The following is a 13,685-nucleotide window of genomic DNA, read 5'->3' on the forward strand; positions in this document are numbered from 1 at the left end:
AAAAAAAAAAAAAAAAAAAAAAAAAAAAAAAAAAAGAAGAACTCTGTAATCTAGTGTTGAAAACATGCTATTGAAATACACTTCACATTTTTTCTAAGATTAAAAACCACATGCCATCAGAAATCAATAAGAAATTAAATTTCCTTCTCAAATACTTATCTAGAGAATTAAGTCAGGGGAACATTTAACTTCACTAGCAAGATGGAACCTTCCAGATATACACTAACATCCTGACAGACTGAGATGCTGTCATCTTCTATTACTGCTCACAAGGCTAAAAGACCTACCTTTCAACTGTGTTGACTCTCGGGGATCTTATTATTGTGCTTTGAGGATGAGCAGTGAATACTATTGCACTTGGCTTGTAAAAGGCGACCCCAACACCTGATGCTGGAACTAGTACATAATAAATGAACAACAGGGATTTTGTTTGGTTGGTTGGTTCTGCTCCTCCTTCTTCTTGTTCTTCTTCTTTTTTTTTTTTTTTTTTCCATCAAATTGAATGTACTGAGTGCTTTCTACATTCTGGGTGTTTACTTTGAGGAGGGGCAGACACCATCGTCTCTCCACACATATGGTAGGCTCCACACTCCACTTTTTTCATGGTCCTCTTCACATCATCAACTTCTTTGTACAAAATAATTTTCAAAGTACACACACTTGTCCTTGTTTTCTCGGGTCTTCAGAATGCTTTCTTTTGATCCCACATTCTCTTCTACCCATTTCCATGGCTCTGCTCCGCTTCAAGGACAGTCGGCTTTTAGAAGTTGCACAACAGCCTTTTCCACTCTCTTACCTTCTGTTAACTCTTTAAATCAATCACATCTGGCTTCCATTCCCACCCCATACCAAAACTTCTGCAGTCACCATCACCCACCACCTCCACGCTTCCATCTCCAAAGGTCACCTTTTTCCCTTGTCCTACTACTCATCCCCTCAGCACCACTGGGAAAGAGAAAAACTCAGTCACTTCTCGACACATCCTCCTTCTGGGTTTCCTCGATATCACATTTCCCATTAATTCTTCGTTGTCTATTTCTGGCCTCTCCACAGGCTCCGTCTTCCACGTATCCTCCCCTGTTTGGTTCTCTAGTGCACAGAGGATCAACCTCTTTAGCTCTCCTCCTCAGGGGTCTCATCTTTGCCATGGCTTTACATGTTATGACTCCCCAGTGTGCACCTCCAGGCCCACATTGCTCCTCTGAGCTAACTGCCGAATCTAACTGGTTTTAAAAATTTATTGACATATAATAGTTGCACATATTTTTGGCATATACCTGATGTTTTGATGCCTGTATACAATGTGCAATTATCATATCAGGGTAATAGGGGCATCCATCTCCTCAAACATTTATCTTAAGTGTTTTTTGTTTTGTTTTGTTTTGTTTGAGATGGAGTCTTGCTCTGTCGCCCAGGCTGGAGTGCAGTGGAGCCATCTCGGTTCACTGCAAGCTCTGCCTCCCGGGTTCAGGCCATTCTCCTGCCTCAGCCTCCCGAGTAGCTGGGCCTACAGGTGCCCATCACCACCAGCTAATTTTTTGTATTTTGAGTAGAGATGGGGTTTCACTGTGTTAGCCAGGATGGTCTCGATCTCCTCACCTCGTGATCCGCCCGCCTCGGCCTCTATTTTTAAATAGGATGGTCAGGGGATGTTTTCCTGAGAAGGTAACTTTTGAACAAAGACCTAAAGGACATGAGAGACTGAGTAGGGACCACTGTATGAGGCCACTCTTGCCCTGCTATAAAGAAATACCTGATACTGTGTAATTTATAAAGAAAAGAGATTTAATTAGCTCACGGTTCTGTAAGCTGCAAAGGAAGCATGGCACTGGCATCTGCTCAGCTTCTAGGGAGGACTTAGGGAACTTTTACTAAAGGCAGAAGGCAAAGAGGGAGCAGGCATGTCACATGGCTGAGCGGGAGCAAGAGAAAGTGGGGGAGGAAGTGTCATACACTTAATGACAACTTGTGAGAACTCAGTATGGCAAGGATAGCACCAAGCTATCCACCCTCACGACCCAAACACCTCCCACAAAGCCCCGCCTCCAACATTGGGGATTATAATTCAACATGAGATGTGGGGGCAAATACTCAAACTATATCAATCACTGTGTGCAATCAGGCAGGTCATAGTTGCCTAATTTTAAAGATCTCAATTATGACAACATAATGCGGACTATACATTATGTTCAAGGATGCTGAGTCAGGATGCACCTTGGCATATCTGAGGCACAGAGTGAGTGTGGGGAAAAGCAGTAGATGAGGTTGGAGAAGTAAGCAAAGGGGTCAGCTTTTACAGCATCCTGTGGCCACTGTAGGACTTTGAGAAATCCAACTCTCTACCAGGGTTGAAACGTGGACATGTCACAGGCACCTCAAACAGGACACCATGAACATGAACCATGGATTCCTCTCTCCCTCAAGCCTGTTCTCCTCCTGCCTTCTCCATCCAACCATTTGCTTAAACTAGAAATCCGAAGTCATTCTTGGTTCTTCCCTGTCCTCAACCTCTACCTAATTCACAGCAAGTCTTTTCAACTTTACCCTCAAAATATACTATAACAACGCAAGGGCTTGGAATGATTAGGCCCTTCCTGCTTCTGCAACTTCACCACAAAGCTCCCTGCTTCAATGGCCAGCCACACAAGCTGCCTTGCCATTTCTACAACATGTCAAGTTCTTTTCCATTTTCAGGCCTCTTCTTCCACTTGCTCCCTTCTCCCTGAAATCCTTTTGTTTCCACTTTTTACCCAGTTAACCCCTTTACGTATTTTGTGTGTTGGAAAAGTCAGAATTCTTGCCTTAGAAAGAATTTCTCTTACTATCCAACAAGCATGGTTTCACCTCTCATTAGTCTGTTAAGCATTTTTCCCTAGAGGATTTATCACAATTGATAAAGTCAAAGTTATTTCTCACTCGTCTGTTCTCTGTATCCCTTGCTGAATCTTAGTTTGAAGAATAAAAAGACATTGTCTGTTTTGTTCAGTAATATGTATCTAACATCGAGTGCCATTTGTGACAAGTAGCATGTATGCAATTGTTGTTTGTTCAATAAACTAGTGAGCATCTCAGATGAAGAAACTGAGTCAAAGTGAAGTAGAATGATTTGGCAAATGGCAAGTTTAAAATCAAGGATTTGAAGTCAGCTCTCCAAACACAGGCTCATCACCTTCCACGCAACACCTTAGAAGCCTCCCTTCAGGGGACTCAAATAAGGAGTTGACAGGGAACCAATCAGTATAATCTTCGGCAAGGGGATTAAAAGAATAAGCCAACCAAGACACGCGGCTTTAGAAAGAAATCATTTTGCCCAAAAAGGTTTATAACTATTAAATAAATACTTAGTGACAGCTATCGATTGCCAGGTGGTGTGCAGAACATGTTCAAAGACACAATCACGGCCACTGGCATTTACAGGGAAAACATGACTAACTCATTGCATACGCATCACCACATATGCTCTGGATCCAAGCAAGAGAAGGCCATGGCAGCACTTATTGTCTGCCCCAATCCTCACTCACCACCGCAACAAGCATGCAATAGCAGAAAGATAAAATATGCCCTCCTTTCCAGCAAAACTTAAGAGTTTGGGAATGCCTGAGACAAATATTTGGATATGTGTATATGCACATATAATATAATGTAAGCATTTCTTCTATTCATTCATGTATACACTGTAGTATATAAACTATTTTTCCATACATACACATACATTACGTGTACATATGTGTGCATGCATGTGCAATCAGACATATATAGGCATGTGTGTATACAGTTCTATATGTGTACACACAAACATATGTATACAGTTTTATCCAAATCCATATATACATATACATGCATACCACAGACATATATATACAGATACATGCCCAGGTATGTGGTTATAGGTACGCACAGACATATTAATCCAACTTTCTACTTCACATATCTTTCAGATAGTTACACATACCTGCAAAATTTTTTGAGAAAAATTTCCCTTGAATTTTCAGGGGATGAAAACAATACATCAATATTTCTTATAATGCCTTTATATATGCTAGACCAAAACATGAGGCAATAAGCATTATTCTTTACACATCATTCTTTTGTAGTCTATGTTGTTTAAATATCTATTAATTTAGGTAGTTTTTAACATCAATACTATGTGCAAGCATTGGTGAATTTTTTAACAGTGGCAGTCTCTCTTTAGAATTTTAGGGGAAAATGCTAAGAAAAGAAAAGTGAATTGTCATATAAAAGAGAACTATCCTATATTTTCAGTGAATTATGTCACTGTAATTGCTAGACATCCAGAAGAATGAGAATATTAAAATCTTTGCTGCATGTGCACTTATTTTATCCCAGTGAGCCCTCTCCTTCCCTAAATTATCTGCAAAATATGCAGAATCTGTGCAGGATATCAATTACTTCAACCATGCCTATTTCATAAGCCCAAGGTAAACCATCCTGTCATTTGAGTGAACTAGGAAAACCATCATCATTCGAAGAATCCAAATTGTTCTAATTTAGTTACTTATATAGACAATGTATAGACATAGAGAGTATCTATCTATATAGAGATCAAGTTAACTGTATAACTTATATATATAGATAGATGATAGATAGATAGATAGATAGATAGATAGATAGATAGATAGGATTAAACAGAATTATTAGATATATCATATGATTCCTTACATCTGGAAGTGGATCATTTATAAAGTTCAACTGTCCAATTGCCCCTTCAATTTTTCAGTCATAGCTGAACCCTATGGGCAGGAGGGATGATCTTTCAAAAAGCTGAGTGGGTCTCTTAGGGTGTCTCCACTGTCGTTCCAGACTTGCTGTCTCTGATACATCCCACTCTCACAGGCTAGTCCAGGTTTGTCTCACTGATCTGCAGACAGAGCCCCTAACGCTTGCTCTGGGGAGTTAGTTCAGAAAGTATAATCTGTAACTGGATGTTTTGCTTTCTTTCTTTCCTGTCTTCCCTGCTAACCACATTAAATGTCCCTTTGCTAACTTTATGCTTATTATAATATGAAAGATAGTATATCCCTATCCTCCTTGGTTTTTAACATATCTAAGGTATTGTCATCCTACATTCTGATTGGAATTTCTCCATCTACCCTTGATCATCACGGAGGAAATGTCTCCATATATTGAACTCCTTCATACAATCAATAAAAACTTAGTTTTCTGTTTCATCTGTTGCTCATGAGTTTCCATTTCTGGTGGAGTCCCACAAAAATCAAATCTGGTTTTGATTTAGCTCATCTTATATTTCCTTCAATGTAACCCCATCATCATTGGTCTTTCTCACAATTCCACCGATCTTCAGACTTACATTCAGCTAATTTTACTGGTATCCAGTATTTGCCTATACACCTCTGACATTCTAAGTCTCTTTGTAAGTCCAACGTGGTTACTTTTAAGAAAACAGAAATCAAATTACATGTTGAACGAATAAACCACCATCCGTTGAGTGAAACAGTTAAAGTGGCACTCAGGGAAACAACAATAATAGATTGCTGTTCTCCAAAGAAAACTGATTTTTTAAAATTTGCTTAGCTCAAATGTATTGATTTATACCATTCAATTTATCTCTTTCTACCCAAATGTATAATACACATGCACACTTACATACACACAAATATACAGAGACATGCACCCATGTATATTGATGATAGACGGATAAATTAATAGATGAAGAATTACCAACAGTGACACTTCCTCCAATATATTCCTTTATAATTCCATTTAATCTTCAAATTTAATAAATATATTTATAGATTAGTAATAAAAATGACCAAATGAACACTAACAACACACTTGATATTACTTTTTTAGAAAGCTCTACCATGAACCCTCAAATTGTACATGATCATTAAATTTCTCTGTACAGTCTCTCCAGCCAGTTCCAATGTATATGCAATCATCCACCTGAGTGAATTAAACCAGCTGAACAAATACAATATGGAGAGATGATAGCTTTCACCAAGTCCAAAAGCATAACTCACTGCCCTTTTTATTCACTCTTTCTAAAAGTGTAACTGAAAAGATATCCTATTTGTTAAAGTGAAACTTTATGATGCAAAATCAACACTTTTCAAAAAGATTCTAACACAGTTTAAAGGCTTATAAAAATTAATAAATACAACCAATAGAGAAATAAACATAACATGGATGTCTGGCAACACAGTATCTCAAATCAGATATAAGGTTGCTACAATAATGTACTATATATCTCTGCCATTTTAAAGTATATTTCACTCATTGACATAGCAATCACAACTCACGTTCGTTCCCTCAGAGGGTTGCTGGTAAACTGATCAAGAAATGTGCTAGAAATTTATTTGATTGATGCATTACAACTATAAAATACTTCCAAAGTGCAAATCTGTGTAAAAGTGTCATACACATCAGCTATGCAGCCAATTGTCATATGAAAAATATATGGTAGCCACGTAAGTGTACTATAAAGTGAGGATAACCATCTGAAATTTATAAATATTCAAGCCTTTGCTGAAAGCAGCTTGTATGTGAAACTTAAATGGCATACAGTACACCAGAAAAAGGCTCCATTCCAAAGTACTACAAAAAAGAATTGTATTTACAGATGACATGAACTAATCAGATACATCCAGCATCGTCTGGAAAACTTAATGGCATGCCATAACTTAACATCACAGTCAACGTGCAGAGCAGGCCTCATAATTGTTTTTTCTAATAACCAAGCCAAAAGCAAAGAAGCAAATGAAGCAATATAAAAACGAAACAGTGAAAGGCAAAGGAAAGTACCACAAAAACGTTTATGATAGTATTGAAATGACTTGAGAAACCAGTTAGACCCCTGGAGCTTTATTATTATTATTATTATTATTGTTGTTATTGGCAAGTCCTGTCATGAAAATGCCCTCATGATTCAGACCTTTGCGATTTTTCCAAAGCTCCTTCCCACTGGAACAAGTCTTAATGGAAAAGCACAAGATGTACAGAGAAGACCGGGATCACCTCTCCCACGGCACTGGAGGAGCTGCTGAAAAGGGGCAGTTCCTCTATCCCAGAGCATCTTCTAGGTGGTGACTTTTTTTGCCTGTAGGCCATGCCTGTCTGTCCTCACAACAGCTGCAGAATGAAACACCGCACCTCCAACAAAGCTCACAGACCCTGCCGAGCTCCCCTGCGATGGAAGCTTCCAGAATGCAAATACAAGCTAGGCATCTCAGATGGATCTGACTTCAATCAACATTAGTGCCAAATGAACATCTTTGATAGACAAAAAGTCTATGCTACTGAATAATACAGAATTATCTTTCCTCACGTAAAGTTTCTTCTAGGAGGTGAAAGGAAACAGTCGATCTGTAAATGTTAATATACCTATTGTAAAGATGAAGAAATTGAGGGGCAGTAATTAAAGGAATCAAATGATCAGAAGAACTGGAACCCATAACATCTTGGGGAAAGTTAATATTTTATGGTCTTTAATAAAGCAGGGCTATTATAACCCTCATATGGAAGTATCTTGAAAGTTTATAGCTAAAAAATATTAAAATCACATTTTATCAATAAAGTTTCACATGCTGAGCATTAGCAATACAATTTTAAAATGAGAATTTTAAAATATCAAATAGAATTATGGATCAAGCTGACATGCTTGGTTTTATGTATTTTAAACAATATTACATTATACAATTAACTCACTTCAAGTTCATAAAAAATCAATCTAGATTATATACAATTTGGTATGCAGACTAGTTAGTTTTAAATGTAGTTTAAAGTTTATGTAAGCATGCACAATTAAGTGAATAAAACTAGGTAACCAAACCACTGTTGGTGAAAAAGCAAGATAAGTACATGCTCTCAGTCTTGTTTGTTGTGGCCCATTTTAACTGGTGAGTACATGGCTCCCACTAATGAGAACAACTGCTGTCTATTTTTAAATTAATTTGCTCACAAGAGCCAGTGAATGTGTATGTGGATATTATGCGTGTGGAGAAGAAACGAAATACATTTTCTGACAACCTTGCCCATTCTTAATTATTCTTCAAAGATTTTTTTTTTTTTTAATTAGCAGAAGTGAAAGCCAAGGAGGCTTTAAGCCAAATCTATCTAGATTTTCCCCATGCCATGGTAGTAAGCTATTATCAGGCCTTTGCGACCTGCATGAACTCTAACACGTTCAATGAAAGGGAGACCTGTTTACCTATTCCCTAAAGACCTAGGTCCTTGACAGCACTTAAACAAGATGGAGGCTTGTTGGTATCTGGAGAGATTCCAGGACCTTCTTATTGAAGAAAATCTTAGTAAAATGATTAATTTGAATAGCAACTAAAAAGTTGTATCTACTAACTGTATGCTGGGATCAATGAAACAAAATGGAAAAAAAGGATTCCCTGTTTTAAAATCTCTCAAGAAAATACTCATGGCAACAAGTTGATTTAGTGATGTATCTGAATATGCCGTCCAACAACTAGAAATAGTAATCCAGCTAGCAAAGAAAAAAATATCCCAGCTGGGGCCAGGAAAAATGACCAGCCATACAGAACAGAAGGGGTGAAATCCAGGCAGTCCTTCATTTTCATGTTTCGGTAGCTTTCCATGTCAGCCACTGCCTGGACCCAGATGACATACAGCATCACCACCAATGAAAATAGGATGCCTGAGAAGGATGAAACAAAAGACTGTTAGCCTTTCTGATGATGTTTTCTCAAGAACACTATCTAAACCAATCACTGACCAGAATGACAAGCTCCTGCAAATATATTTCTAGCAAAATGAAATACTCTATGTCAGATCTTTTATTATGTACTTTACAGATATTTCTTTTATCTTTCATCTTCAAAGCATTGAGAGGAGGGCTATAGTAGCCTAAGAACAGCAACCACTGAGGTATTTATTGAGTGCTTCCTGTGTGCCAGGGACTGTAGTAAGTGCTTGTGAACATTAGTGAAAATCTTAGCACTTCTAGAATTTATATTCTAACTTTCTTTTTAACTGTACAACTGGTTTGGGATGAGCACTATACTGTTATTTCTTTCAATACATAGAATAAACCATTGAAATAGGTACTCATCACTGGTTTTAGATATACAGAGACACAGACAGTGGTTTTCAGAGCTGATTTTCAGCCCAGGTCTTTCTGACTCTTGTTACACTATGACAACCCAGCTAACTAATGCTGGAATTAAATACGGTTATAAAAATAGAAACCAAAGCAAGCACCAAACAAGAGCGGAGATGAAAACACTGAACAAACATAAAAGAATATACGTGATTCTTCAGAATATATATATATATATATATATATATATGCACACATACATACACACACACACTCACACACACACTAAAGATTGATTACAGCATAAAGAAAACATTGTCTTGAATAAATGAGGGAGGAAGATTGATGATAAAAGATTCTTTGGAATATAAAATCATAGATTACAGATCAACAGCCATATTAAATAAAAAAAAGAAAGAGAGAGAAGGAAGGAAGAAAAGAAGGAAGGGAGGGAGGGAAAGAACAAATGCCTAATCACTAACTAGAAGGCAACATCCCAATTTAGCAACAATTACAACTGTAATCCACCGGTTCCAAACACTGTTGGAATTAGATGAAGTGTTACAGTTTTGGACCATTGACCTTAACAAGTGACAGAAAAGCTCTGTGAATCCTGAAACTTGAGAATACCGCTAAGCATGTCCTTTCCCATGTAACTGTTACCACAATTACCAGAAGCAAACAATGCTACTATGCTGAGCAGCAGGCTCCAGGGTCCGCCGGGCAGACTCACCAGTAAGCAACAGGCTCCACACACAAACCGCACACACAGCCTGACGGATTCAAATTTGTCCTAAAGCAAAATCTACTTGAGAGCACTTGCTATCTGTCCAAAATTTCAATCCAAACATGCCAAGGATCTATTACACTCGTTGAATTAATGAGTTGAACTGTTAGGTATATAAAATCTCCATGGTCTAATTGCTAGAATGTCTGAAAGCTAAATGCAAGTCTGGGACTAGGAGCAGAGACTGAGGCATATTGGCAGAGAGTAGCTTTTAAGAGCCCAGTCAACAATTACACTTCTCACATTAAGTGTGGTCCTACAGCATTTAGGATGCCCTCTCTCTCCTGGGCCATCGATTTCATAAACAATCTTGAAAAGTAAACACAAAAGAAGAAGGGGTCATAAATACATTGTGGTGTGTCAGTCGTGCAGCTTCAACTTCCTTGTAATCATGATACAAGCTACAGAGCAATGAAGAATCAAATAGATGCTTCGCTAATAAGAAACATCCTTCACGCTGTGGTCTGTAATGTAAATGCAAATATTGGCTCACAGAGTAGAGCAATGTAGGCACTGAGAAACAACTAATCACAGAGAAATAGTAAAGCCATAGCCTGCAAGCAAACTCCTTACAACGCCGTACCTCAGATTTTGACAACAATATGGCAATTCCATGTGTTGTCTAGCAACTCCGTGCATTTCAATACATTTTCCAGCAAATATATACACAGTGTTCTCTGCTGATGTAAAGGTTTGGCTTAGGCATTTGCATATTATCATTTGCCTTATGCAAACACCTTGCAAAACTTTGTATTATTTGTTGATAGGGTTTTTATCTTCCTTGCATCATGTGAATCTCTTGTGCTTTCAGATATTTTAATGGAAAAAGGAAATTGCCTTTGTGAAAACCAGTAGCTTTAAATTTATCTTTTCAAAATTGAAAACCCATCAGTGAATTTTCAGTATTAGGAAAACGTATTGCAGGTAATCAGGTAGATGACTTTTAATAAGAAAGAATTAACTTATATTTAAATATTGTCATTATTTGAAGAGGAATTTCATCTTTTTTTTCTTCTTCTTTTTTTTTGAGGCGGAGTCTCGCTCTGTCACCCAGGCTGGAGTGCAGTGGCCGGATCTCAGCTCACTGCAAGCTCCGCCTCCCGGGTTTACGCCATTCTCCTGCCTCAGCCTCCCAAGTAGCTGGGACTACAGGCGCCCGCCACCTCACCCGGCTAGTTTTGTATTTTAGTAGAGACGGGGTTTCACCGTGTTAGCCAGGATGGTCTCGATCTCCTGACCTCGTGATCCGCCCGTCTCGGCCTCCCAAAGTGCTAGGATTACAGGCTTGAGCCACCGCGCCCGGCGAATTTCATCTTAAAAGAAGGAAGAATAGTCATTTTTATCGCTATGGTATTTAACTTGTTCACTAATTGAAGATACTGTCCATTTAATTTGTGTCAGATTAGTTTATGATTATATCTCACCCATGGGGTAATCCAGTGTGTGTGTGTGTGTGGGCGCGGGTGTGTATGTGTGTAGACAGAGAGAGAGACAGACAGACAATGGGAAGGAATTTACACCAAAGGCCAATGGTTTAGTGCATATGGAAGCAAGAATTAATCACGGTGGCCTGCATGAGACATGTGGCCAAGAGAGGAAACAGAAGGATACTGTACTCAGGTAGACTGATCAAATAAATGATTGGATTAAGGCCAATGGGAGCCATGTATTTCACTGCCTGGAAACAGAGTTACAAATCTGAAAAGGAGGAGAGCTAAAATAAGCCCTACAGTGCTTAGAATTTGATTAGAATTGCATATATCAGTGTGACTTCATGGTTTTTCATTGATAGATAATACAGAAATAAATATAGAAGTAAATGTGTGTGTGTGCATGTTTTAAAATACACACGTGTGTATATACCTAGATACATTTCGTGGCTCTGTTTCTTGAGAGCATCTGGCAGCACCAACATCCAGTCGCACAGAACATACCAGGTGTTCAGATCTTGACTCCTAAACTCCATGAAACAGGGCTTCTCAAAGAAATTGTTGAATCCAGGCTGAGGCATAAAATACAAGATGAACCTGGAAAATCTTGTTACCCCAGAAAGTAAAGATGTGTTCAAAGAATGACAGGGGTGTTTGGAAGCCAGCTAGCTGGGGCCTCCCGTCACTTAAACTGAAACAATCTGATCACCAAATGAATAATGATAGTGGTACATTTTTCTTATTTAACAAAATAGGAACTCACAGTGATATAAAGAAATGAGTGAATAAATGAATAGGGAGAAGGGAAGCTTTTCCTTACAACAGAAAACTAACTTATAAGTGTAGAGGGATGGCAGAATTAGAAATCGCCATTTGACAATCACTTAAAATAATTCGGAGAAGAAACAAAATGAATGCTAAAACTAGTGGATAAAATTGAATGAAACAGAGTATATTTACATAAGTTAAAATCTCTTCCAATAAAATGCTTATTAATTTTGAAGGAGAAAATAGTAACCTCATCCTGCAGAAACCCAGCAAATATTGCCTTATTCAAGTAATCGAAGTTAACATCACCAGTGACATGACAAATTGATGTCACATGTCACCTGATGGGATGCAGTGAGAATCACACAGCATCAATGCTATAAACTTAGAGCCAAAAATACAGAGCCTGAATTCAATCATTAAAGAAAAAAATCAAACTCAAATTCAAGACCTTTCTACAAAATCACAGGCCTGTACTTTTTTCAAGTGTCAAGGTCATGAAGCACAAAAACGGGACTTCCTCTGGTTTAATGGAGACTCAAGAAACAACTAAATACAAAGCATGATTCAGAATTGGGTTTTCTTGTTACAGAAGACATTAATAGAATAGTTAGAAAAACATGAATGGAGTCTTTAGGTAAAAGGATTTACAACATCTATACTTTGATATCTTAGGACTTTTAAACACATAAACAATAACTGGCTTGAATAACAATGAGTTACAAACCTACTTGCCACAGTGACTTTAGCAAGAATAGAAAATACCGCAATATGTAGGTAGTAGATTGTTTTAAAATAAAATTACATTTAAATTTGTTCATACATTTGGAAAGCACAAATTTATTTCCAATTGAATTCTCTAATATCTATTTTTTGAAGTCCAGAAAATGTATAAAATATTTCACTGGAGGCAGAATCAAAGCACAGCCCCGAACCCATGAAGATTTGTGACCACCATGAAACTGCAGACAGATGATTGAGTCACACCAAGACCATGTTGAATCTCTTGTTACTGGCAGTATGTGAAACAATGACGGAAACTGATCGTTTTGTATGGGTTCTCTTAAAAAGTTAAAAACTTCGCCCTTTAAATGCCATGAATTCAATTCAGAAAGCATGTTTTCTCTTTCTGAAACAAAGTGCATGTACAATTGAGTGACAAACGGCCACTGGGAATGCAATTGCTGATGATAACAATATGGAAACAATCGCAGTATGGAAACAAAACAGATTTCCCCAAGACCAAGTCAAAAACTGAGACATAAAATTGTATATCCTCACTGCTTCACAAACACAAGAATGAAAAATGGAGGCATATTCTAAAGATCTTCTCACTATAGTGTAAGAACCAGGTTTAAAAACACATCCATAGAAGAAAAAAATTTAGCCCCAGAAATGAAAACTTTTTTCCTAAAAAAGTTGGACAAGTTATCAAACTGCTTTATTATTGTATAGAAGTACATATACTCTTACACATATTTTTCTTTTTTTGAAAAACAGAGAGTGTGTTGGAGTTACTTAAATATGACAGACATGATCTTTCACTGATTAGATGTAACTCGACTGCCTTTAAATGGGCTTTCACAACGGGAATCACGAGCAGTTATAGGTTACCTGGGGAACAATCATAAATTCAAGATGATTCACTGGCCTC

At 37.7% G+C, this 13,685-nt stretch overlaps 1 protein-coding gene across 1 annotated transcript in view; it reads right to left on the reverse strand.

Moving 5' to 3' along the window:
• Positions 1-5,712: 5,712 nt before the first annotated feature.
• TMEM182 (transmembrane protein 182) overlaps positions 5,713-13,685 on the reverse strand; it is an 88,676-nt gene continuing 80,703 nt past the window's right edge. The window contains 1 exon segment of the mRNA XM_017864936.1: positions 5,713-8,644. Coding sequence (XP_017720425.1) covers positions 8,424-8,644 — 221 coding nt within the window. The 3' untranslated portion in view covers positions 5,713-8,423.

Source organism: Rhinopithecus bieti, unplaced genomic scaffold (assembly GCF_001698545.2).
Source record: "Rhinopithecus bieti isolate Rb0 unplaced genomic scaffold, ASM169854v2 scaffold_76666, whole genome shotgun sequence".
Classification (NCBI taxonomy): domain Eukaryota; kingdom Metazoa; phylum Chordata; class Mammalia; order Primates; family Cercopithecidae; genus Rhinopithecus; species Rhinopithecus bieti.